Source organism: Zootermopsis nevadensis, unplaced genomic scaffold (assembly GCF_977971745.1).
Source record: "Zootermopsis nevadensis isolate Lab colony 2312 unplaced genomic scaffold, Znev_1.0 Znev_ptg000008l, whole genome shotgun sequence".
Classification (NCBI taxonomy): domain Eukaryota; kingdom Metazoa; phylum Arthropoda; class Insecta; order Blattodea; family Termopsidae; genus Zootermopsis; species Zootermopsis nevadensis.
The window spans coordinates 4,640,918-4,668,337 of NW_028259140.1; the positions used below are offsets into that span (position 1 = coordinate 4,640,918).

The following is a 27,420-nucleotide window of genomic DNA, read 5'->3' on the forward strand; positions in this document are numbered from 1 at the left end:
TGTGTGTCTATCAGCGCCTCGAATATTTTAAAACAGTTTAGTGGATTATTATTATTAGGATTTTTAAGAAGTTCGTGCCACAAGAGATTAACCTAATTTTTATGTTTTTCTTTTAAATTTATGAAGTCATTAATACTGACGTACAGGTTATGTGAACATCTGAGTGAATGAGACACTTTATTTTTGTATGATCAACTGGAGAGCTCTTTTTGGGCAGAGCAATGGACCTGTCGTAAGACAGAACACTTAATAATAATAATAATAATAATAATGCAAAAGCTAAGAACAATCTGTCTCTATGCCCATCCAGACATAGAGGTTCGTGATTCTAGGGCAAGTAATGCAAACTTGGGGGCAAAAATTCCTTACTCTGGCAATGGTTATTATTTATGAATAATACGCACATGTTTATAAACATCCCATGAGGCCTATTATATAACATAATCATTTTTTTTAAGTCTGTGGTGGCAGCTTATTATCTTAGGTATGTGATTAAAGATTTTGCTTGAAGGATGAATACTTCAGCTAGCATGCCTTTGGTTATATTGAAGAGTAAAGAGTTGTCATTGTTAGTGCATAGTTCCGTCCTGATTTCCATAAAGTAACGATAAAAATGGATTCAACTAACGTTTTATATCTGTTATCAAAACACTTCCTTTGAGGATATTTCCTCGGGCGTTATGTGAACCGAAGATTCTGTCATAGTACGCAGGAAGGAAGAAAGTCGGAGAGGAGTTATGTGGTCATGATCACAAGTTATTGAGTTCCATTTATAGAAGCTTTTTCATCTATTTGCAAACAAGAAAAGGGGTATAAATGCGGGAAGATTTGAAGTCGAATAAAAACGTCCTATCCATGTTCCCTTGCCTTTACCTGCATTCTCTATCACACGTCAGACTTGAGATACGAGTAGAGAAGTGAAGGACGAGGTATTACCTCAGAGGCGTTGTCGAGTAGAGGTGGGGAGGGAGGATTCCAGCAGTAGATCGCAATATCATCCTCAGCATCAAACGAACGCGTCCTCAAAGCCCAGACACAATGGGGTTGGGCAGAGACCCACTCAAACCTCCCTTCTTAAACCCACCTCCTCCTAGAAAGACACTCGGCCATCGGAGAGAAATTTGATTGAAGTCGAGCGGGAAAGTTGGTAGACGAAACGAGTGGAGGACAGTCAGACAAGTTGGCGTTCCATTCTGTTGCCCCTTGAACTACACAGTAGTCGGTGTGAGATTTCATTTAGTGACCTTCTGCCTGCGGGTGGGGGGGGGGGTGGCTTCCAAGGGGCAGAAGACGCAATATCTTCCTTCAGACAGACCGTATTACATGAGCGTAATAAATCTCAAACGCAAGTTTTAAGGGACACGATAAACCTCACTTATGGTGACTGCACCTTCTTTTCAGGTTCATATCGCTTAATAAAAATTGTATACTGAAACACTTGACCTTTGTTTGCATTAGCTCTAGTAATATCATTTTCAGACGTGTACGTATCGCAATCAAATTTTAAAATTGGAAAGATTTAAAAATATATGAATATGAGCAGAAATGTCACAACATGCGAGGATATTCCAATGTGTCAGATTACGAGGCGCGTCCACAAAGTAAGTTTCCCACTCGTCCCACAGCTAGCAAACCTTATATTGCGCGAAGCGGCTGTGCATACGTGATAGAGCAATGACGTAGCATGGCGCATGCACTAACGGTACTTCCCGCGTTCTCACAGTAGCATCGTTGCAGCTGTTGAAGATGGAGGTTCTTATTCCAGCTCCCGCAGACTGTGAAGTGCGGTCAGTGATAACGCTAGGCCGCACACGGCTCGACGGACAGCAAGTCTCCTGCAGGAGTTCAGCTGGGAGGTGTTTAATCATTCACCCTACAGCCCGGACCTCGCTCCCAGTGATTTCCATCTTTTCCTACACCTCAAGAAATTCCTGTCCGGTCAGCGTCAGCGTTTTGAGAATGACAGAGAGGCGGAGATGGTTGTCACACAGTGGTTCCAATCCCAGGCGGCAGACTTCTACGACACAGGTATTCAAAAGTTGGTCCCACGGTATGACAAATGTCTCAATTCCGGTGGCGAATATGTTGAAAAATAGCTGGACACTTGCTGTATCTGTTGCAATAAATATTTCGTTGAAATTGTGTTTTGTTTCTGTAAACGGCCCCAGGGAAACTTACGTTGTGGACGAGCCTCGTACTTTCTTGTTGTGGTCTTATTTTTAATTCGGTGGTACGTGTTTAAATCATGTTTTGGTTCAGCTCAACAACAACGTATGTAGGCCCACACTAACGTTGACGTTTGTTTGATCACTTAATAAGATTGTAAAGGTAATACGTCAGCTGCAAATGAGAATAATTAAGCCAGCTCATTTCCAAACAAAACAATATATAATTCTCGTGACATTGCAGCAAGATAGTTTCGGTGTAATATATCTTAAGAAGAAACTCTGAAATACGCTGCTTAGGAGTATATCTGTCCCAGACTCACATATGAATAAGTTTTAGTTGTATTTGTTCATTCCTAAACGTGCAGCCGTGGAAAGTCCATTGGCTTTAGGTATAGTCACATAACGTTTTGAAGGATAATATTGACCTTTGCAGTGAAAATATTGATCTGACCAAATTTAAGGTTGATGTTTATTTGTTCTTGTCTCACTGGACGCGGCGTTGGCACCGAAGTATTATGACCGTCCGGTGAATATGTACTTCAAACGATTTAGTACAGTTTTTGAAGAATTACATTCGAGTATTTTATGCATGTGTGTCATTGAATCGAAATAAAAGTTGATGATTTCTGTCTTCTGGGTTATTGCGCGGTGTAGTCTGGTCGATGTTTATCAACGTTTCAGAGGTCACACTGCCTCCGTCATCAGGGCGTTGAGTATGAAGATTTCTGTCTTCTGGGTTGTTGCGCTGTGTAGTCTGGTCGATGTTTACCAACGTTTCAGAGGTCATACTGCGTCCGTCATCAGGGCGATGAAGATTTCTGTCTTCTGGGTTGTTGCGCTGTGTAGTCTGGTCGATGTTTATCAACGTTTCAGAGGTCATACTGCCTCCGTCATCAGAGTATGAAGATTTCTGTCTTCTGGGTTGTTGCGCTGTGTACTCTGGTCGATGTTTACCAACGTTTCAGAATTTCCCTGATGACGGAGGCAATATGACCTCAGAAACGTTGGTTAACATCTACCAGACTACACAGCGCAACAACCCAGAAGACAGAAAACTTCATACTCACCGCTGTGGAAACCTCAAATCTTACGAAATAAAAGTTACCTAACTAAAATGAATGAGGGGCAATCCCTATTAAAATTGCACACTCGGAGAACATTAATCTAATATTAAACATATTAGTAAGTCGAATTCTTAAATTAAACTAGGTATTAAAATAAGCTTTTATATAAACTATATTCTTATGAATAAATTCAGGATAAGTTTTAAAATATACTGGTATGACTATAAGGGAAGAAAGTTGCTGAAAATTACAGGGTCCGAAAATTGTGCTTAGGTGCATTGAGTAGTTTTTCTTCTACTTTTTTTTTATTAGCTTTTGTGAAGTTATTGAAGTCAACAAAAGAGGAAGTTGGATCGAATGATAGAATTGTAAAGTGGTTTTCTTCTAGTCTCCCTACGTATGTGTGTGTCGGATATCCGGTTGAAGAGAAGCAGGAAGACGGAAGCTTTACATACAACTGCTTCGACAAGTAGGGGCTGAGAATCGATTTCTGTTTTTCTGTCAGAGTAGTGCGTACAACTCGTATCGTGATCTTGGAGTCTGTCTAGGTGGAAGAGGTGTTATTCGACTATGCATAAGACCGTGGTTTTATGTAAGAAGAAACGACCCCGTTTTTTTTTCATATCTGGCTCTACTCAGCACAGCACAGTGTTACAACCCTCGACAGTGATTACAAATTTACGTGAAAATAACATTTAATTTTGACAGATGACAGTATATTCTTTAAACACTTACTGATAATTACAGTTTTTAGTGTGGGAGTATCACAGTATTAAACAACGTAATTAACAATAAACCCCTCTATAGACGAACATTGAGCTTTCCTTTCTGAGGTTTGAGGTTCGTACGGCGTTGAATAAGTCGATTATGTTCTTTCAGGTACCGAAGAAATATTGGTAGAACCTTTAAGACTACACATCATAACCAAGAAGACTGAATTACAAGTTTCGGGTTCTCACGTCGGCAGGTATGAAGGTGATCCGTCTTGTGAGGTGTTGTACCTTTGAGTCTGGTAGATGTTTACCGACGTTTCGGAAGTGCTTGTTGCCTCCATCATCAGGGCTGAAGTTTGTGAAAACAGAGGCAGTGTATTCCCCTCCAAAATGTTAGCAGCACGGCGTTACAATCCAAATACCAACATTGACATCCTCACCGTTGCGAGAACTCGCGTCTCGTACGAAAGGCGGCCTCGTTTTCCATACTGCTGCCGTATTTTAGGGCGTGCCGCATAAGCCCGGGCTCCGAAGGAATTCGGCGTGTCTCAGTTGCACAGGAAAGCTTTCAGCTCAATCCTATCAATCTGGAAATGCTGGGAAGGAGCAGCTGGACGTGTTTTGTATTGACTTGTGTGCACGAGCTCGTTTCTAGATGGATTTCTTCTTCGCTATCACCTCGGATCCTGGCGATGCTCCTGTCAGAAAATAAACATCTTCCGTAGTAACACTTTTACCCTAAGGCCCGCCGTTCTGAGTTACAAATTATTTTGTTATGCAAATTTACATTTTTGGTGATGACACTGATAAAAATACCTTCAAAATAAAAGTTACAGTTAATTTTAATTGGCACAATTCTTGTTAGCATTCAGTTCAGAAACACTGTCATGTCTCTTATCAACAAACCTAAATATTAAAATAAACATAACTGACATTTGATTTTTATACGGTGTGAAACTTGGTATTTTACCCTAAGGAGGAAACGTATGTGAGTGCCTGAGAAAGAACTGTTAAGATTTATTGTACCTAAGAGGGAGGAAGTAACACGACTGAAGAACGCAAGTAATAGGGAGATTCATAATTTGTACTGTTCACTAAATATTATTAACTCTTTCAAAATAAGGAAGATATAATGGACGATACACGTAGTAAGCATAGGACATGATAAATGTATAACATTTTATTTTGAAGATCCAAGGGAACAGAAATTTGGAGACATGGGTCAGATGGAAGGATAATATTAATATCGATTTTTTAATAATAATTGTGTGAGTTGTATGCAGGCTAAAACTTGTGAAGACAGTAATAATCCTTAAGTTCCGTATCAATAGGGAAATTTTTACCTAGTGAACAACTACTAGCTTCTCAAGAAAATTGTTTCTCATGGAGTTAGTTCATGCATCAGTATTATTCTCTTGGTTTTGTGAATAAATTAAATACAAGAAGAAGCATATGTCAAATACGGCACGTTATTTTTCAATATAAAGAAACTGTCCTTGAAGTAAGTGGTTTAGGTGTGAGTCCAAGCACACATAACCACAGGGGAACTTTCACCAGAGGATGAGATCTTCGGAGAACTTCACCCAAGCATTTCCTTTCAGTCCTCGCTTTATTTAAAAATTCCCCACCTACCGTTCACGACATTTGTACTCCACATATAGAAAAATAAATTTGCTGTATTCAGCCACCAGACACGGTGAATACATACATACATACGTACAGCAAAAATCTCTACCTCAGGACTCAGTCTTCGATGTCTCGATCCATTCCACACTTCACATGTGGGAGGAATACGTTGGATGACATCTCTGTAGGACATACATATATTCAAACCCAGAGAGCATCGACTTATTTCTATTCTAACCCACTTTCCATTTTTCTTTCCCCTAACCGAAGTCTAAACAGCTTCCAACACAGAATGAAACCTTCTACCATCAAAATATCCCTCTTGTTGTGGGGGATCTGAGATTATCACAGCCATGAAGACGTGGATGTTGGTATTCTCGGATGTCACACCTTGAGGACTGGTAGGGAGATGTCAGCGTTTCGGAGGAATATGATGCCTCCATCTGTAGGGCTGAAGATCTACCTTAATCTTTTCATGATGGCTGAAATTAAAATGTGATGGCTGCCTTTCTTTGTTACAAGTTATCTTCGAATAAAATATGGTTGTCTTCTGGGCTCTTTCGCCGAGTAATCTGGAACAAGTTTATCGCCGTTTCGGAGGTGTTGCTGCCTCCATAATCAGATCAACAACCCAGAAGATAGCTATCTTCATACTTGCCGCCATGAGAACCTCAAATCTCGTGAATTTGAATTCTTAAACAGGCAAATAATTTTTGTTTCTCAGAGCTTTAAATGGTATTCTACGACTTTATAGTTTTTGACAAGTCCACATGTTATTGAAATGTGGAATATTGACAGTTATTTTGGCTCGAGTTCAACATCCTTCTACGTGCAGTGCATTCACACAAGTTCCCAACAAATTTAGAGACAGACCCATGAAAGCGAACGCCAGCCAGCCTGTGTATTCTGTCCCAAAACAAATATGGTAAGCCATGATAAACCCTGGCAGTCGTCTAGTCAGGAAATAAACTTTTTACAAATACACGAATGGATTTAGTTATAATTTACATTTACTTTGTAGTGTAGTGTTTGTGCAAAGTTTGGATTAAACTCTCATTATGGTTTTGCTAATTTACCTTCCATGCAAACAGCTGTTTTGTCCTCGTATGATGTAAAATGGGCAGTCCGTGTTATTCCATTCTGAAGGCTCTATTGAAATACGAAACGAAGGAGTTGAATTCGTTTCGTATATAAGAAATCTTTGTATTACCGAGGTAATCCGTCTTCATCAATGACGATTCAACCAATCATATAAAGATTTATTCATATCTGGTTTTGTTAATCTGCCTTGAAAATTCGAATTGTACTTTCTTGGGGTGTGACGTCATGTAGTCTTGTAGCTGATTAGCAACATTTCGGAGGAATACGTCGCCTGCGTCTTCAAGATTGAAACCTATTAAGACTTCACACCACAGTCGACATATTCATCGCTATTAGAACCTGAAATAGATGCTGTACTTGTCTCTGACATTTTGTTGATTTGAAATTTATGAAAAATTTGCTCCGTGTAAGTTATTGATGATACATTTCACTCATGTAGACACTTTTAATTCAGATACGAAATCTACTGACAAAATGAGCAAAACAACATTTCACTTCACGAGGTGCAGGAGTTTCTTTACAGAGCAGTAAATAGAATTCACGTCATCATTGAATTTACTTTCAGAAAACAGCATTAAAGACGTGTAATTGGTAAAGAGGCCGATGCTCTGTACTCTCGTCTTTCGTAAATAACTTTAAGTTTTTAAAATAACCTCCGCCCTATTTAATTGTGTCTTTGTAATAGAGTTTAGCGCGTTTAGCGATTAATCACTGCGTAGACTGTAATTAAGTTGAAATTCTTAGTTAGAATCCTTTCTCGTTTCTCGCATTTACGTCCTTAGACGTAAAATTCGTGGTTTGAATTACGTTCAATATCCAGGCAACAAGGAATAAAGGCTCAGTGTGGCTAACAGATACACGGGTAGCAACTTTATTCCGTTCAGTTGGAAACACTGACATGTTTGTTGCACTAGTTCGAATCACAATTTAACCCTTTTCAGCTTTTAATAATCTTCAGTTTGCAGAAGGTCAGAATGGTTTATACATTTTATTTTTATGATTCCACGTCGCTTTTTCTATGGCAATTATATGTTGCAGTTGTTCGTTTGGAAATGTTCCGTGTGAAAAAAAAATCACAGTTTCAGCTCGAAGAGGATTTTAAAAAAAACTAAATCCCTATTTGCTTTCGTCCTGAGGGTAAAATACGACCCCGCCTTCCAGCCTAACTCTTCTACCTTCAATTCCAAGCGCCAACACTGCACCTGTGACGTCATGGGGCTAATCTTTGCTCACATTTTTTATCGTCAGTCTGTCCTGTGTAATCCTCCCTCTACGCACCATTCCCTCCTTTTACTTCTGGCTTTCTTTGCCTCGCTGTCCTCTATCCTTACTTCTGCCATGATATATCACTTACTCCTTCCCAACTCCTTCATCTCATTTGTCCAGAGCCAGCTTGCAACTCCGAAGTCTTTAAGAGTCACGCAGTCAAAATACCTTAAGATACGAGAGTCATTACCTTCATCATACATCATGGACACCCAAAGAATATGGGAATCTTGCACACAAACTAATGTACTCTGTATTGTGTGCAGTATCGAAGTTGTCAGAGGAGCTTAGTTTTCTTTTTTAGTCAAACTCTCTGACAGCTCGCTTTTCTAGCTTCAGATTCTTTGTACAGTTTGACAAGGGCAGGAAAGGTAAACATGAGAAATTTGAAATTCATACAAACTTTTAGTCGTCAAATCTGAAGGGGACAGATCCTTGGAAAACCCAGTCATACACTTTATAATATTTTTAAAATGGTTCTTAACAATTTTGGTTTGAAGAAACGGGTTTCTTACGTTTTCTTTTTTCTGGACACGGCAATTTATCTACTGGTTTTATTAATTCGGGGAGTTTCTAGACTATCTGAGCGTACTTCTAGCTTTTGAAGTGGAATTATTTAAGACTGTATTGATTCATTACACTTAATGAAGATGAATGCCAATTATCATCAGGTTTCAGTACTCTTATACTATTTTATTTTCTGTTCCTCCCAGGGGATGTTTTGCCTTTCTTATTTACTAAGTTCAGCCGATTTTAGATGTACGTATTATTAAGGCGACAAGAATAGTTAAAAGCAAATGAAACCAAAATTATATGTGGAATGTTACCCAGACGTAGTTACATACTAAGACCAAAACTGATTGTAGTTTAGCCTGAATCTGACAGCTACAAATCTGATTCAAAGCTGAGACGGAGCGGGTTTATTTAACGACGCTTTTAACTGAGATTCGTAAGCTCATAAATGATCGAACGAGTATGTACGAGGCGCGTCCACAAAGTACGTTTCCCACTCGTCCCACAGCTAGCAAACATTATATTGCGCGAAGCGACTGTGCGTACGTGATAGAGCAATGACGTAGCATGGCGCATGCACTAACGGTACTTCCCGCGTTCTCACAGTAGCATCGTTGCAGCTGTTGAAGATGGAGGTTCTTATTCCAGCTCCCGCCGACTGTGAAGTGCGGTCAGTGATAACGCTAGGCCGCACACGGCTCGACGGACAGCAAGTCTCCTGCAGGAGTTCAGCTGGGAGGTGTTTAATCATCCACCCTACAGCCCGGACCTCGCTCCCAGTGATTTCCATCTTTTCCTACACCTCAAGAAATTCCTGTCCGGTCAGCGTAAGCGTTTTGAGAATGACAGAGAGGCGGAGATGGTTGTCACACAGTGGTTCCAATCCCAGGCGGCAGACGTCTACGACACAGGTATTCAAAAGTTGGTTCCATGGTATGACAAATGTCTCAATTCCGGTGGCGAATATGTTGAAAAATAGCTGGACACTTGCTGTATCTGTTGCAATAAATATTTCCATGAAATTGTGTTTTGTTTCTGTAAACGGCCCCAGGGAAACTTACTTTAAGGACGAGCCTCGTATTTTGAGTTCTGGTTTCGTATGATTCTCAGTGTAAACATCAACCGCTTGCCCGTCAATGGAGAAGTTTAGTGTTTTCTTTTCGGTACGGACTGAAGTTTTAAATTTTCGGCTGCATAGGGGAATTTATCACGTCCCTTGCAGATTAAATTAAATCTTGATTAAATGTAACTGATATGTGTTTAACGTGTGGTGTGTTGTTATTAATGATTTTTTTACTCCCTCCCGTCTATTATTTCCAGGTTTTAAATTGACTCGTGAAGCTATGTTAGTAGTGTAATACATGTTGGTGCCTTTGTGAAATAAAATCCACGGGGCTGTTAACACTGCAGTATGTTGTAACAATCACAATGCGAGTTTTTTTTTGTTTTATTTATCCGTGTACTTGTCAAACACAAAGTTACCACGCTGTTGTGGCGCCACTGTTGCACGAATTTTAGGAACAGATCGGAACAACGGGCGTCCCCTGTAAAGGCAGACACGGTCGTGTCAAGCTTGTTGTGCGACTTTATTGTACCGGCGTAGGACATCACGATTTTCTCTAACACTTTCCGTCAGTACAGACCATCAAAATTTATAGCAGTTACATGAGTCTCAGAAAAAAAAAATCCTGTTACAATCGATCGGTCGATTATTATTCTCCGGTTAGGCGAAAATATTATATCGACACTCCATCGCTTTTTTTTTTGTAATTCACAAATTTATTTTCAATTTTTTTACTGAAATTTCGTAAGTCTCGGTAAATCACGCACCTCCGAAACGTCCATGATCTCCCACGAGACTACAGACCTCACAGAAGACATTCATCTTCATAACAGGCTCTTTGATAACTGTAGTTTAATAATTGATTTTTTAAGAGTGAATTGAATGCATGACACCCCCCCCCCCCCCCCCCCCGCCGTTTCCACCGGAGAATGAAACATGTCTCGTTACTTGTCCTTCAAATCTATCCTGACAAGAAAGACTCCAGAAACTCCAGGTGAAGAAATAGCCTCATTGCACTGAATTCGAGCTGACACCTAGGTTGACCACTCTGCTTCTGCACGCAACATAGTTGCTCGCGTGGCGATCTACAGCAATATTCCTATAATCTCTGCCGTAACAAAGAAACAGGATACTAACGTTACAACGTTTAATGCGATTTGAGAACAAAAGAATATACAATGGCACATCACGCTATGAGAATGCAGAGTTTAATTCGAACCCGCATGCTTTCACTCTGTGTTCTGTTTCGCATTAGCTACGTATTCATTTATAAACCATGTTAATTCACGTGACAGAGAGGGAAAGTATTTTCAGGGCATTTTGTGATGAAGAGGATTTAGTTAGCTTTATGTGGTTTAATTGAACTTTCTCTTGTTTGTATAACCGAAGCAAATAGATGATATTTTGGGTTGGATGTTACACCGTGTAGTCTGGTAGATATTGATCAACGATTCAGAAGAACCTACTGCATTCATCATCAGGGCAGTGCCCCTTGAACGTCGGTTGGTATCTACCAGACTAAAATAAATAAAATCCGGAAGAAAATGGCGTTTAAGAGTGATTTATTTAACTTATTTCAAATCATTTAAAGGCGGAAGAAACCGTCAGTATTTGGTTCAAATTTAAATTGTTTTAATTCCAGCAACATTTAATTTTCTTTTTCGTCGCCAAGTAAAGTAATGAAATTAAGATCAAAGTATGCTGAGAAGATTAAGTCTTAGTTCTTTCTCCTCAGTGACATTCAGAGAAGAGGCTTTACTTCTTACTTCGTCTAGAATCTGTCATAATGTCACAGCATACTCGTATGTCATAGAACATAACCTTTGTTAATTCAACTTAAATATAATGGTAGATGATTAACTGTTTACAAATGTGTAATATTCCTGTTGTTGAGTATTATAAAGTTACACGTTTTACTTGTACGTACACTTACTAAGATTTATCTATCACCTCACGTACAGTTTTGTTTTTAGATAACCACAGAAGTATTCAAAAGGAGACACGCTCTCTAAGATGCTATATAATAAAATTATATGTCGTAATTCCCTTAGAAAAGTGTAGTAACTTTGCTTGTCTTTCGATGTAACAACTTTAGTTTAGAAACCACAGGCTTTCAGAATGTTTAAAATGTTTCTGGTGTCTTAGTTGCAGCATTCAAAGGCATGAGAAGATTCTTAATTCCCATTTGCGTCACAAGAACACTTCACTCCGTCAGCTTATTACTTTCATGTACGTTATTCCTTAAGCTATTTTTGTTGGAGTTCCATTAATGTCTGTAGATTACTGGTGCCTATGTCGTGCTGCAGGCTTGTATAATTTCTTACATAATGCGCTTCAATTTCTCTCACGTCACTTAAACAGCCGCTGTATAAAATTAAATTACCAAACGTACTGGGGTTTAATTTAAAGTCATCTTCCATGACAGAGGCTTCAAGTTTAGTTTTTAATGTCATTATACTTTTGGGGGAAATAGTATTTTTATTAATTATACTTTGAAATTTTCCCCCTTTTTTGAAATTGTTATGTGAAATTTCGGCTAATTATTCAACGTTAAACTGTTTATGGATCCTAAAGCGTATAAGAAATATTGAAATCTATGTTTTATTTCCAAAAAATGAGCATTTTATTTATTATTTCTAAAAGCAATTTATTTCTGTTCTCATAAGTGATTTGTTTTATGTAAATTAATAGGCACTTCGGAATATTTCACATGAAGACTGATATGTGTTTAAGCGATTCTGCTATTGCGAATCAACTACTAAGGATTCCTGGTCTGTCCTGGGTTCGAGTCCTGGCTAAAAACCTAAGTAGTTCCAAAACGAAGTGCAAGACAAAAGTTGTTCGTTCCTAAGAGATTACGTGAATTAACGTCAAAGTCCCGGAAGCTCACCTGGGTTCTAGTCTCGGTGAATATTCTGTGTCTAGGAATAATTTTTTCTATTATATTCAACGAGATGTGATCCTCGGGAAGATGTACATGACACATACCAACCCACGACGAGAGGCCTGACGATACGCGATGCGACTCCGACACATGACGCCATCTTTTGCGGAGATGAGCCTTGAAATACCGGAAGACGGAACACGAGCTCGGGGAACCCACAAGACACGATGCTGGAAAACCTACGCCGAGCGTAGCGACGCCGATTCGGAAAACCAAACTAAGCGAAGAAGCACCTCTGGAAGTTTTTTTTTTTTTGGACGACGTTTACAACCGAAAATTAGCGAGGCGACGCCAAATATGCCGACGACAGTGCCAGTGCATTTAAATAATTTTTAATAATTGACCACGAGGGATGAGGACAAACCCCGAGAATCTTCAGTCACGAGAAAAGGTGTCCAAAATGATGACGTAGGAGTCAAGAAACGGGTACAAAATTTTAGTTACAAACCCTGAAGAGGCCACTCAGAAGATTTAGGTTTAAATGCGAGGATAATATTAAAATATATTTTGGATAAAGAGAGTAAGTGTTTGATGACTGGATTCATCTGACTCAGAATAAGTGTCGCTGGTGAGCTGTTGTGAACACGTTGATGAACGTTATGTATGTGTAAGAGTCGGAGAATTTATTGAACAACGGAAGGTACTCCGAGCTTCTGAATAAAGACTCCGTTCCACCGAGTTTAGTTAGTAATAAACGGCAAAGGTCCACTTGTGCCACTCGAGTGGAAACAATGAACCACTGCCCTGAGTTATCGTGACCGGAAAACATTTGGTACTTGCGTGAGACGTGCTGAATCCTGAGTAGGCGAAACAACAAAAGCCATGTTAGGATTCCGATCCGCTTTTCTGTGGCTTCGCTCTGGATTACTGTGATTTGCCGGTCGAAGGGGCTTAATGTATAGGTCAAAGAATCGGAGATACGATATCCCATACAGCAGCTTTTCCCCTAAGGCCTCTCGCCTCGAATTTATTGGATAGAAAGTTGTAAGAATTTTGTTTTCGTGGTTTATATGCTTTACATATGTGACATACTGTATGGTTATTATACTTGTAAATTCTGAATTTAATTTCTTAGGAAAATAAATGAACGTGTTATATTTGTATTGCGTTATTCCTGTGTTCACTTATTATGGATCGGAAAATCATAGAAAACGTTTACGAGTTACAATATTCTACAGGTCTTTGTTTTAAAGATTCCTGATATTTCGTTATATTAGGATGTGAATATTTAAACCTATATACTATATTTACACTTGAATGTTTGTATATAGGCTTTAACGGGTAAACAGTCCGGTTATTATAAAGAATAACCTATGTATCATACTGTAATTATATACAATTAGAGGCTATCATCAATAATGAACTTTACTCCTTCATTGTAATCAATACGTTCGTGTACGTCTGTAATAAAAAAAATCATTTGCTCTCGGTCGCTGTAGTTGTGTGCTGTACTCGTTTCGCTTGGGGAGGAGCTATGACGTCACTTCCGTGCAGGGCAAAATTCAGTTGGTAAATGTCACCATACACTCATTACTACACGTTTCTCTGGTGCACGCAAAATGTATACAAAAATACAGCACCCGTAATTTCAGTACATTAGAAAATGTTGTAACGACCAGCTTCTAAATCATTATTTAGCATTATAGCATTTTTCACAGAAGCTATTCCCGGAGGTTACAACTTCATTTCATGCCCCATAAAATCCTGCCGCTGTTAAAAGTTCAAGAACACTGATACCACTACCACACAACTACCATAAATATCCCTCGAACCTCCTTTCGATGTACGAGGTAATGCCAACATAATTCGTCGTAAGCGTCTGTTCATATTAAATCAGATAAACGGAAAACCTAATAATGGTGATGTAAGTAAAGTTTTACAGAAATGTTAATTACTGTTTGTAAACAAGTAAAAAAACATGTCATTTCTGAAGTGTGATGATTGTTATCTGTCTATTACTTTTAAATGTACATGCGTATTGTGTTTTGCATTTAAAACTTGTCATACTTACACTAAAGACCTAAGATTACAAATTAGAATATAAAATATTGCCTCACTTTAAACTTATTTATATGTGACATCTGATGTTTCCACGGCGATGAAAATTTGGATTGTGATCTTCAGAGTTATTAGGTGTTTGTCCACGTTTTGAAAGAATCAAACGCCTCCATCTCAGTGTGTTAGACTTATAACCTGAAGATGGAGAATATAGGTTCCTGCAGAACGTCGACAACTACCCACAAGACTACACAGCGCCATAAGCTAGAAGATAATCCAAATACATTCGAAATTTAGGCCTATGTTGCAATGACATTTATTCCTATTTCATCATGTAATTTTCTCATCATGACCTCTGAGTCTGTGTTCAAGATGGACAACGTTTCACAATAATAATTACAGGTAAATTTATAATTTTTATTATTTTAATACTTAGATTTTTAATATGAAGAGACGGGAAGATGAAATTATGATCTTCGTGGTTGCGAACATTCTTAGCATGAACTCTGCTCTTAAGTTCATCATAAATATAAATTTTGTCTTTAAAAAAAATAGTTGATAACTTATGCAGATAACTCTTTGAGACGAAATTCAGATAGTGGCTTTTCTGTATGCATTTCTTATATATATCGAGCTTGTATGGCTTCCTTGTTGACAACATAAACATTGCAGGTCATTTTGGGTTGGATGTGTGGTTGTAACGAAGCCACAAAATTACCGAACAATGAGATTATTACCTCGGTATAGGATTATCAGTCTTTACGACTGCGGAAGAGAATGGCTTATTAAATGCTGTTGGGTTGAATGCAGTCCATGTGGACCTAAATCAAAATCAGCTTATGAGAATCAATAGTTGACAGAGAACGAAGTGGTTTGTCCATTAGCTTACTGAAACAATGTTACGTGTTCTAATCCAATCCGATCGTCACAAATTTGTTTATCTCGTCATACAGGCAGCGAAGTCTTTCCTTCACCTGTGCATTGTACATCATCAGCGCAAAAGTGACCAAAAGACATACATGTTTTTCACAGTGAATAGATTTTTTAAACCTGAAACACTTTGTTCGTGTCTGAAGAAGGCTTTTGATCATATAATGCCTCATTTATATTAACTCATTTGTGAGCGTGTTAAATCGATTAACTTTGAGCGGCTGTTGAGACTTCATGTTCTGTTTCGTCGATAATGAAGATGACTGTTTTCTGGATGTTGCGCCGTGTAGTCTCGTAGAAGTCTGCCGCCTCTCTCACCAGAGGAAATGATCGCCGTCATGATGGAGCCAGCAAGTACCTATGAAACTTCGATAAACGTCTACCAGGCTACACGGCGGAAAAACCCAGATGAGAGTCACCTACGAACAATTTCATAAGTTTTTTTTCTTACTTTTAATTGGCCTGTCCTGGGGATTTGATAGTTTTTAAACGATTTTTCATTATAAAACTCTTAAACAATTAATTCGATCCTAATTCAAAGTAACTATTTTTCCAGAATGTTTTTTTTTATATTGACCATAGATAGGAACGGAGATTTATTGTCAGAATTGAAGTAATTTGGCACTCTTTACCCGGTGTAATGCATGCAAGTCTCACTTCTTCAGACATACTGTGATATTCACGCCGAGAAACCAGAATTCCCAATCACCTTAAAGGATAGTTTACATTTAGCCGTAATCGTGTTTGGGAAATTGACTTCTGTTTCAGTCTATAAAAGACCAGACCTTCGGCATTGCTACTATTAGTCTTTAAGGGAACTGCAGGGAGTCTAAGTTTCAGGAGCATTAACATGCCAAGAATCGTGTCTATAGCAGCGTTTCGCTTCGTAAAAAAAACATAAGAACAACAGAATCACGTTGAAAAGTTAAACGTAATGGCTCGGCCCATTATTAGCAATCTACTGGCAACCCAATTTTTGTAGAAGTAAATGTTTCGAAAAACCTCATCGGCAATTCTATACCTCTTCTGCGTGTTCTTGTAGGAGTTTCCTATTCCTCGCTTTGTCGTTCTGTTTTTTTCCATTTACTTGTATTCGATATTTTAAGCCCTCAATACTTTCCCATTTCATCACCATTACATGTCTTTAACTGTTTATGTTTCAGTACGTATTCTCTCCATAATTCTTGGCGGTGGGTGTGGAGGGTGCCTTCGCTTACACGGGCTCTCCTCATAAGACGACATAATGTATTTATTCGCCAATCATCCACGTCCTGTAATCTGCCATTTGACGGAGTGCAGCTGATACGATGTCAATAAGAAAATATTAAGAGTAATTAGAAAGAATATGACTAACTCTGATTATCCTGGCAAGAGTCTGTCTATGTCATAGTTATTTTCATACAGAATTTTAGTTAACAATCCTGAAGGGACGAGAACTTTTAAATTGTTTCTTTAATATTTTCATTTTTTCCTTAGCTCGATTCCTCCTTGCAGTATCTTTGACACATAAATCTGAAGTCTTGTTTCATTACTGCATACACCGTTTACTTTAAAACATGCACCTGGTTACAAGACGAAAAGAATTTGAAAGAATATTCTCTAGTAAACTAGCTGAATCCATATCATTCACAATGTTTTCTTCTATGAAGCATTTTGAAGTGGGGAAAAAAAGTTGTGTTTAAGGCGGTATTCAAACTCAGGGAGGTGGCTGTCGGTTTGGATCGGGCTAGAAGAACACAGAGAAAGAAAATAGTTCTTCGGAAGTTGGAATAGCTAACAGCAGCGTCTTCACTGCTGGGCTAACAATAGCCACGGGTTTATGCCTAAACTTTTCCAAGCTTTCTCCCATCTCCAGTAGCAGTTTTCGTACTCCTCCTTGCTTTGTGGTGTAACTTTAATGGCCAAAACTCTATAAACTTTACAGCTACTTTTTTATACAAAAATGGAAGCCTTTGTTATTTATATGTTGTTTAGGTGGAATAACAACACGGCTAACCTAGCCGTTATAGTGAAAGATCACTGAGAATGGTAGCCGGGATTATTTTTCTTAAGTAGGTGTATTCTATGGTACCTTTTGATGAGAAATAGCTTTGTTCTGCGGCAAGATGGCGTTATGAAAACATTTTTCCTAACTTACTATCATAAGAAAGAAACGAGTTTCAGAAGTAAATAAATAGTGTCGGATATTACCAACAGTTACAAGTTAAATTTTAAAATAAAACCTTTGGAATTTATAAGACAGAGGGAATTTTTTGACTGAATTTAACAGTCTCTGGAGTTGGACCGTGCTCCATGGAGTCAGTTATTGTGAACACATGCGAAAATACTACTGAAGAAATAGAGCCTACTTATATTGAGGCGAGTAATTAGAATGGGATGGCAGAAGCATGATGAGTGAAGGAGAAAGATGATTTGACTTGACTTGGTTTATTTACTCATGACCTAACATTTCTGCAGACCCACCGGGGAGGATTCAAAACGGATACATTTTAAAAACAATTCAGATAATTTACACCTTAAACTTTCGCACTTGGCGTACGAGTAATATTCTCATTGTTAATTACAAAATTCTAGCTTCAGCGTAAGTTCTAGCTGAAGAAACAAACATACGGACACAGGAGGAGACTACGTGGTGTCCATTCCGTGGCAGCATTTTTATTTTAACTCTTATTTGTTCACTAGCTTAGCATGACCCCTCCAATTTTGCGAAAGGTGAACCTTTTCCGTGTCGAAAAATAATAAAATTCATTTCAGCATTATTTTTTTCCCCCAAATCTCATTAAAATTTATAAAATTTCTTTGTGAATTGTATGGAATGTGAAACCATCTTCACTACGACTGAAGTCACATTCCTTCCAAATGCACCAAAACAGAATCGACCGCTGGACTCCGGAGTAAAAAACACATACTCAGACAGATTCCACCACAGAATATGTGCATTCTTGCTATCAGAGTCGCCACCGTCAGAAATCTTTTTTTTTTTCCTTTATTGCATGAATGACTCACGTGTGTACTTAAACACGAAGGATATCGGTTTTTATGTACAAGTAGATTATGTGATGTAGTTTAATCATCCAATCCCGATGCTGTAAGTAAAATCTCCATTTGTTGTCAAACATGCAGTGCTCACTTGGAAACACTACAGATAAAATCCAGATCAGTGTACATTAATACTAGACTTTCTTTCTACGTGTGTACTCATCTCAGTCTCTCGAGCTGTGTTCACAAACATTACAAAGGACACACACATCCACCTGCCATGGAACGCGAGAGATTCTGGTAGCAGAAGTGAAGATTAATAGCATCACAGCGATTTCACGTATTGTTATCTCAAGCCTCACTACGGACCAATCTTTTGTGGTAGAGCTACAATGGTCCTCCATTGTATTCATCTGATGACGTGGCTTCTCTTGCGTTGAACTCATCCTCTAGCATGTGCCGGAAGGTAATAAGAGACGCGTTAAATACGATGAAGAAGTGTTCGATCGTGTTACATGAAGGGAAATGAACGAACTGGTGAAGTGTGGTCAAATTTGTGTCTTCGGATTCGAATGACTGCTTGTGTCTCATCTCTGAAAAATCAAGTTATTCTTCACGGATCGCTGTAGGAAAGTCGTGACGTGCATTTCATTAACTTGTCAAAAAAAAACCTGTCGACAAAATTATTTATTTTTTGTGGTATAAAATACAGCCCTACGGCACCAAATAATTATGGATTAATACGATAAATTCTCCTATAGTAATATCAGATTATCAATCGTGTTAAAAATAGTAGCTTACTGTTATGACAAAATATATTAATACTGCCAGTTATTTTTTAACAGACACTACCATTTCCCTGTTTGAAACTAATTGACTTGATAAAACCTAATGAAACATGTTTGAAATTCTGATGCAATTCAACTTTGCCTACGTTGTGTTAAGCCGCCGGATTTCACTGATTTTAATTCGCGGTTCATTGGAGTTATTAATTTTGTACTAAAACTTTTTAAATTCATTTGGGGCTGTAACTGTACCGTAGCTAATCTGAAGGTCGTCGACCTCATTCTCGTTTTTGTGGTGCATGGTGGCTCATTAATGGCACACAATGTTCTGGAAACAAACAAATACAGTTTATCGTGAAAATAAAAAGTTTTTTAATGTTGACTTCACGTTTCAGAAAAGGCGATATTTCCACTTTCTGTTATAAATCTTGAAGCATTTGTACTACCTTACTAGTAAATTATTTTGAAGTCATGGACACATTAATGTACAATAGTATGTCTTGACCGTCTGACTGACAACTGAAGACGTATTGCTGTTCATGTAGTTCATCAGTTCACTGCATATTTCGACTGAATTCATTAAATTCCTTGGGAATATATTTGTTGTGCATTAAAACTGTCTCTGTATAAGGTTTTAGATATGCATGGCAGTTGAAGTTTCTAATCGTATCTGCCTGTTTATGACATCGTGCAGTTTTGTAGGTGGTTATTAACGTTTCGGAGTAACATATCGCTTCCGTCTTCAGAGCAGAAATTATAATAACGTAGCAAGGCTATACACTAGCTTAACAGAGGATAACACAATCTCAGGTACTTTCTTTTTACAGAAAAGTAAATTAAATCCATGTCGCAGAATCCACTTTTGTTTCAAGAATTATGACAAGCGTTTCGGTATCGATCTCTGGGTTTATCGATTTGTAATGTTTACACTCACAAGAATTTAAGTATCTGGACGTTACATCACACGGTTCTTGGCCTAAAAAGACAACGTTCAAATACAGATATAGTCTACTTGATATTAATAAGTTTGGAAGGATAATCAATCTTTTATATGGGAATTAATGGCAAATTCGTGGTTTTTGCAGTGAAAGCCAGATAATTCACAATCTTATATTAGGCTCATTAATTAGTTAATGTCGCTTTATTGTTTTATGATGGAAGGCGAGCCGTATCTGTAGGGATGGGGAATAAATTATCGTGTTGTGTTTGAGAGGTACCACCACTGGCCCGGGTGGAGTTTGAAGACTCAAAGGAAATTTATCAGAATTACGTCCTTTGCTTTATTTTACATTATTCCATCCATACAACATTAGGTAACGTAAGGGTAAGGCTGTCTCTGGCGATTTTTGAAGACGTATGGAGTACAGTTCTAAGCATTATTGAATACCCGTTTCCCCCACGGTAAAAGAGTCATCTGTATTCGTTGAATAAGGAGGTTGGATGTTGGTTAAAATTAGTCCTATGTATTATCCGATATATTCGATTATCTTTTAACTAAGAACATTAACATCTTCAGGCTTTTCTTCTGATGGGAACAATTCTTTCGTCACATCTATTGGGTAGAACGGCAGTGAAGTAGAATGATCTGGACAGTTTCCAGTTAACGTCGGCTGGCTCCGCTTTCCCGCGCTGAACTAACGGCTGTATCCAAACGAGACAAATGAGTTCTGTCAGATCAGTACTGTTTCGACATAACAAACTCGTAACGTAAAAGTAGAATCAGATACGTATCAGTGAAAGCGAGGGATGGGATGCTCAAAAGAATCAAAGCGTGGTAGGATGATCTATTCGTTTTTCAAATCGACATATAGATTAAAGCCGAAATACTAACCATTTTAAGGACAGTAGTACGTATTTGTACACCCTGTATTTTAAAAATCAGTAACTTTGTAATGTTCCCATGCGTTATATATTTATGAGTGTCATATGATTCTCAATACAAACAGCGATTATTTCACTGAACATCCTTAACCACCTTATCTCTCCGGTGGAAACTTGTTACATGTTTTTTGAGGTAAGAATTTAAGTTTTAAATAGTAAACATCAGTTTCGGGTGACCAAAGCCTTACAAATACTGACTAGTCTGAAAATTACTTACGAAATATAAAGAAACTTTCATAAACAAACTGTGATTTATCTGCCAGTGTTATTTTATAATAATCTAACACCGGTTCTTGGAACTCCTGAGAATATAATTTATTTGTCGCTTAATTTATTTGCATTCTGACTCTTGTTATGTGGTGAATAGAATATTTAAAGTTAATTTGTATTCTTGTGGAGATTTAGGAACGTTGAGTAGTAGACTCTGGGATATTAGTTTATTATTCGTACGCTATTCAGAATTTCCGAAACTGAAACAAGTGGAAAGATTAGCATTCTTTAGGTTTACGCGATAAAGAATTGTATTTAGACACTGAAATCTTTTGATACTTCAAAGTGAATTAAAAATGAAAGTATATGTTTGCATGTTTAACTACTCAGTATGAAATCTCTAAAGCGACAAATAGGAACGAAATAATTTTTTTTAAATTTTCCAGGTTTTAAAGAAAGAACACAGTATTTTTATTGCGTTTTTTTCTATAATGTTGAAAGATCAAATTAAAATTCCATTATACTTTCTGTCAGTGTGATATGCTAGAGTAAGATATGTAAATGCTCTAATTATCTACTCTAAGTTAATGTGTAGGAATTCGACTAACGAACGAATGAGTTTTGTAAGTGCCTTTTATGACACACGCCACATATTAAATTATCTTCAGTAAGATATTTAAGATTTAATTTATACTTCAGACAACTGTTACCTTTGCTGCGTAATCGATTGATAAAATACGTAAATACAATATGAAATGTGACATGCCAATTCTCCAAATGCATTATCCATCCGGCATCCGTGGAAAGTTTTCAGCACAACTGATACATTCGTATTACGATTATCGACATACGTAATCGCTAGAATTCACACACACACACACACACACAAGTACAGCCTCACACATGCTTACATGTATCTTGGATCTTTCATCTTAAAATGTGTGGAGCTGTAATGAGACTTACGACTGAGCTACAAATTAGTCCTTGTTATTAAAGTCAAAAGGAGCTTTACAGTTACAATCTCGCCAACATGAACAGGCTTCATCGTTTGAAAAGAAATTACTTTCACCTCTAGATTTTAAACCGGAGCTAACTGTAGCGAACACAACAAGAAAATTACCTTCTTCCTCCCACGCAAGAGAAATTTATATATTAACATGTGGTACGACATACTCATTGTACATGGATGTATTTTTTTTACACAGTTCCTCGTCTTTTTTACACCATTCTGTTATGCCTTAATGCTTCTTGCATCGTTATGGTTGTCCAAAGTCCCCCGCCGTGGCCTCTACGATCAGTAAGGCAGTCCCTGCAAAGCTTACATCTCACCTCCATCTCGTGCCGAGATTAAGAATGCGAGGAGCTACTGGTAATATTTAGGAAAACCACGAGAATTATATTGTTAAACCATATATCGGGTCTTAATTCATTCTAATTATTACGACTTACCAATACAGAAATATAAAATTGGTTGGATCTTAGGTTCTCAAGGCAGAAATATGAAGATGACTACCTCTTGGAATGTTGCGTCATGTTGTCTCGTAGAATTTTACCGACGTTTCAGAGTTACTTTCTACCTTTATAATGACGGCAATGAATGGCATTTTAGGTTCTCACGGCGAGGGATCCGAAAATGAATTTATTTATAAATTTTGCATTTGTAAATTACCATGATTTATGTATTTATTATGCCTCGAACGCATTGGTTGTATCTCAATAAATGGTAATATGTCAATATCCTGTGTGTGTGTGTGTGTGTGTTGGATCGATCCGTATGTTCTGATATTATTTTTCGCTGTATGTAAGAAGACTGTGTAAATAGTCTATTACACAGGAGCAGTATTTCAGTGTAATATGAATATATATGCACACTCTTCCCTCTTCCAAGGCTTGTTGATATCTGTAACTTCTTTATTGCCACTCTACTCTTCATATTGTTTTACGTTTCTTGGCCTTTCTTTCCAGTTATATTTCCATACGTTCCTGTGACAAAACGTTCTTCCTGTTACACCGAGAATGTCTAGGGCCTTGTCTTTGATGAAAAGAAGTAAAGAAACGTACTTGGATAACGAAACAATTTGAATTTCGTAACCTATACTCCTATATAGGTTACCTTGTTAAAATACATACATCGGCAAAGTTAACATTTACTGATAACACAGAGTGCCCCAGGTCTTTGTCAACTTAGTTGCAAAACTGTGGTTTTTTGAAGTGCTTCGTGGTATACGAAATATTTCATCGAAAGGAGAGCTTGCTGGCTGATATATATTATTTTTTGTCAATATAAATTTCTGGCACATACAATAGAATTACTGACTGTACTGCAGCACTTTTCAAAATTATTCTTATTTAGCTTTAGTTTATTTTAGTAGCATTGCTCTGTAAATATTTACGCAAACCTCGACTGAATGCATAAAAATCCCCTTAGCAATTTGTCTCCTCTATCTCGCAGTTAGGTCAGTAATAAATATCAACTACCTAAATCTCAATATGTAATGATATAATGAAAGGAGAGCTTAAAAATGTACGGATTAAAACTTAAGATTTATGGAGTCGGAACATTGCAGGCGTTTTCTTCTTGTGTGTTTACAGCTTTTGGTGCAGATGGCGTGACAGTACTCCCACCTTTGCACCATCATATGAAGAGGTTCAGTGGTCTCTACACGGGTCCTTACTTCGATCCTGCAACCACTACCAACATAACAACACAACTTGGCACACACGCTTATTTGCCCTGTAAAGTGAAACAGCTTGGTAACAAATCGGTGAGTATAACAAGTTTTCGAGTGTTTTGAGTGTTTGATATGTGTAAGGATCACACCTGAGTCGAAAACAATGGCAGAAATAAGGATTATTTATTTTAATCCGTCTTATCACAATATTTAAAATTTCTTATAATTAAGATAATAAAATATCATTGATGTTCCATATCGATTGATCGATTTACATTTTGGAACATCCTTTACACAACATGTTTCAGTTTTTATAAAAACTGAAACATGTTGTGTAAAGGATGATCAATGATATTTTATTATCTTAATTATAAGAACTTTTAAATATTGTGATAAGACGGATTAAAATAAATAATTGTTAGAATATTCACAATATGACGCAATTACACTATCTTTAGAAATAAGGATATATTTTAGAACATGTTGCTATTTTAAGATGAAAGTTGGTCCCTGTTAAAATATAATTATTTTTTTTTTACATACTATTGTTTAATTTAAAACTTTTCCGTCGTAGTTATTTGTATTTTATTACCAGAAAGTAAGTAAGAGCTTGTCTCGGTGATGTATCAATCCGCGCATTTGGAAATATGGAAGCGAAGATCAGAGACGGAATACGGAAATATACAACGCTCACAAGGGAAATTACAGACGTGATAGTGCTCTGTGTCCTCATCAATAGTAACGCAATCTAGCGGTGTGATCCCAAGGTTCATCAGGAAAATTGACAGCAAGAAGCCAACTTTTCGGTTCTCATATTTATATCAAGGAGGCCGTCCATGTTTATCTGTACTACTGTCATTTGTTGTTCCATTCCCAGATTGGAAAATCGACAGATAATCATAATAATAATTAAATCCAATTCTTCGTTTTAATTATAGGGACGATAATAGTACTTTTGACCACAGATATTGAACATATTTTAAATAAAACAATTCATATTATGTCAAATCAATTTCCTGCTTTGTTCAAATGGGAATATAACTCTAAGAAAGTGCTAAAAAAATGTAGCATGGGAATTTAAGAAATATGATTGGAAAAGTTTATATGTTTAAATTTTATTGTATAACATCATGTACCCGCTTAAAAATAAGTAGGCCCACTGCACCGAAATACACTCTAAGCCTTTGCCTTTCAACTTTAGTGTTCACGCCTGTAATTAATTACGAAAACATACAACACCTCCTAAAATGCTACTTCCACTCTTGTGCAGTAATTGTCAGCTGTTAAAGACAATCTCATTTTCATTAAACATCATAAGTTTTGTAATAATTTGTTATCAAGTCCACTAAAGGCGTAAGTTGTGCACAAATATTGATTTTAACCTGCACCTCATACTATTTGTGTGCCCTTGTCATGTTTAATAACTTTTGTAAACATCCGTTAGAGTTGCTAACCACGAGCTCACGTGAGGGATGATGCTAGAAGTCTGAAGCTTACGACATTTGGCGGGACGCCTTGGACGGTAGACTTCCAGCTGCACACAATAACATTACGTAGAATAAAGCTGTTCCTAAATGATTACTATTAACACCTATAGCACGGTGGTAATTATATTTACCATTGCTTTAATAATCGGTAACTCTGCATTTTGCACACAGAGTGTATTCGTGATTCTTAGAATATAACAGCGATTATTTTCGTAAACAGCATTGGCCATGTGGTATTCGTAATGGTAAGTTCAGTTCTATTTGCGGTATTGACTGAACGTTTGAATATTAATTAGTCGCTATTCGGATTAAAAGCGATATTTTTAACAGAAATGGTATTTTGCTATATTTTGTAATATCCAACGGTCCACATACGATATTGTCATTATCATACAATATCATACAAAACCAGAAAGTATAATTTATTTATTCGTAAACCAAGTTTTACATATAATTACCGCTGTATTTAAGTTTCTGACGGAGACAAAAACCCAGTCTAAGTCTTTACGTGAGAACACCCGTTACAATCATGGACTATTGACGTGTTTAATAGAATTAAATAACGAGTAATTTCGCCAACTAATTATGAAGATAAATTTGTTATTGTTTTCATAAGTCCAGCTATAATAATTGTTGTTTTTCTCTGCCATTTATATGCGATTTGTTGATTTTTTACGTAAACATTCACTAGGTTGCCTTCTGGCGTAGTTTTAAAAAAAACATATTTACCGCCACTTTGCTGTAACTGAGACATGATGGGTAAATGTGTTTAGAACTCAGATTTATAGGCCTGTATACTTTTCTGTTTCTGCACATGTGTGTTACCATTGAATACTTTATACTGCAGGGTATATTTTTGCTCGGAACGTTGTTTTGATCTGTTTGTCTTATTTGTGACTCCTCTGATTTGTTTATTGAAGTAGGTCATTTCTGAACACTTTGTTTTTATCTCTGTTTTGCTTTATTTGTCTGGAAATATCAGCAAGGGATTTATTTTATTTCAATTTTATTAATTCTCCTACCATCGTTTTCGTTGCTAGCAGCCAAGTTATTATTGTAATAAATTATTTTGATAAAATTAAACTACGAAATATATATATATATATATAACGTGTTTATTTGGGTCAGTGCAAGAACGTTTAGCTACTAACGAATTGTTGATTAATTTAATATGTCCAGATGTATCACAAATAATGACACCAATAAATTGGCTTCGCTAGTGTCATAAACGTTATATGAAATAAAGTATGTGGTAAAGGTCTATAGATCTACCGTTGAACTCTAAAGGGTTGATTACGAGGTATACAAGAGCTCGTGACTATAAAAAAATTAAAGTTATAAATAATAAGGAAAGAAATTTGTTTACAGTTTGTGTTTATTTCTTTATGTAACTACATGTGATTCAGTGTTTAACTTAAACTTCATATGCGTAGCGCGCTTCTGAAGAAATTACAAGAAAAACGCCATCTTGTTTTACTTTTCATGCTCATTTTAATATTATCAGCAACACAAGCATCAAATTCATTATGAGAGAGATCTCAGATTCTCACGGCGATGAGTATGAAGATAGCTCCTCTGTGTTGTTGCGCCGTTTAGTCTGGTAGAAGTTTGCCGACTTTTCAGAGGTATTTGCTGTCTTCGTCATTACATCACCCTGATGATGGAGGCACCAGGTGCCTCCAAAACACGGCAGAGCATGCCAGAAGACACCCATCTTCAGATTTATTATGAAATTTGATCGTTGACTTCCCCTGCAGGTATGCATAGAAAACTGTGTTATAAAAACGTTTGTCCAGCGTCTGTCTGTATGCCTCTGCCATTATCACGTGATCTGTTCAAAACACAGAAGACTACGTAACCGAATTTGCCACGCTCTGGGCCGATAATAACGTAATTAGTTTCATACTCCTGGGTATACTTCAGCATTAGTAAATGATATTATGATCTGTTCAGTGCATTATATATGATTTGCTGTTATCGTCATAATGTAAACAGTAAGTGAGAATTAAAGGCTGTGTCC

The 27,420-nt window shown here is 37.3% G+C and overlaps 1 protein-coding gene across 3 annotated transcripts in view; it reads left to right on the forward strand.

The window, feature by feature from the left end:
* The window catches only part of LOC110833952 (neurotrimin), a 362,911-nt gene that overhangs the window by 313,313 nt on the left and 22,178 nt on the right, over nt 1-27,420 (forward strand). For all 3 annotated transcript variants that reach the window (XM_087344889.1, XM_087344888.1, XM_022072586.2), the window contains exon 2: nt 23,834-24,006. In XM_087344889.1, the coding sequence (XP_087201015.1) occupies nt 23,881-24,006 (126 nt within the window). In that variant the 5' untranslated portion in view covers nt 23,834-23,880. The remainder of the gene's footprint in view (nt 1-23,833; nt 24,007-27,420) is intronic.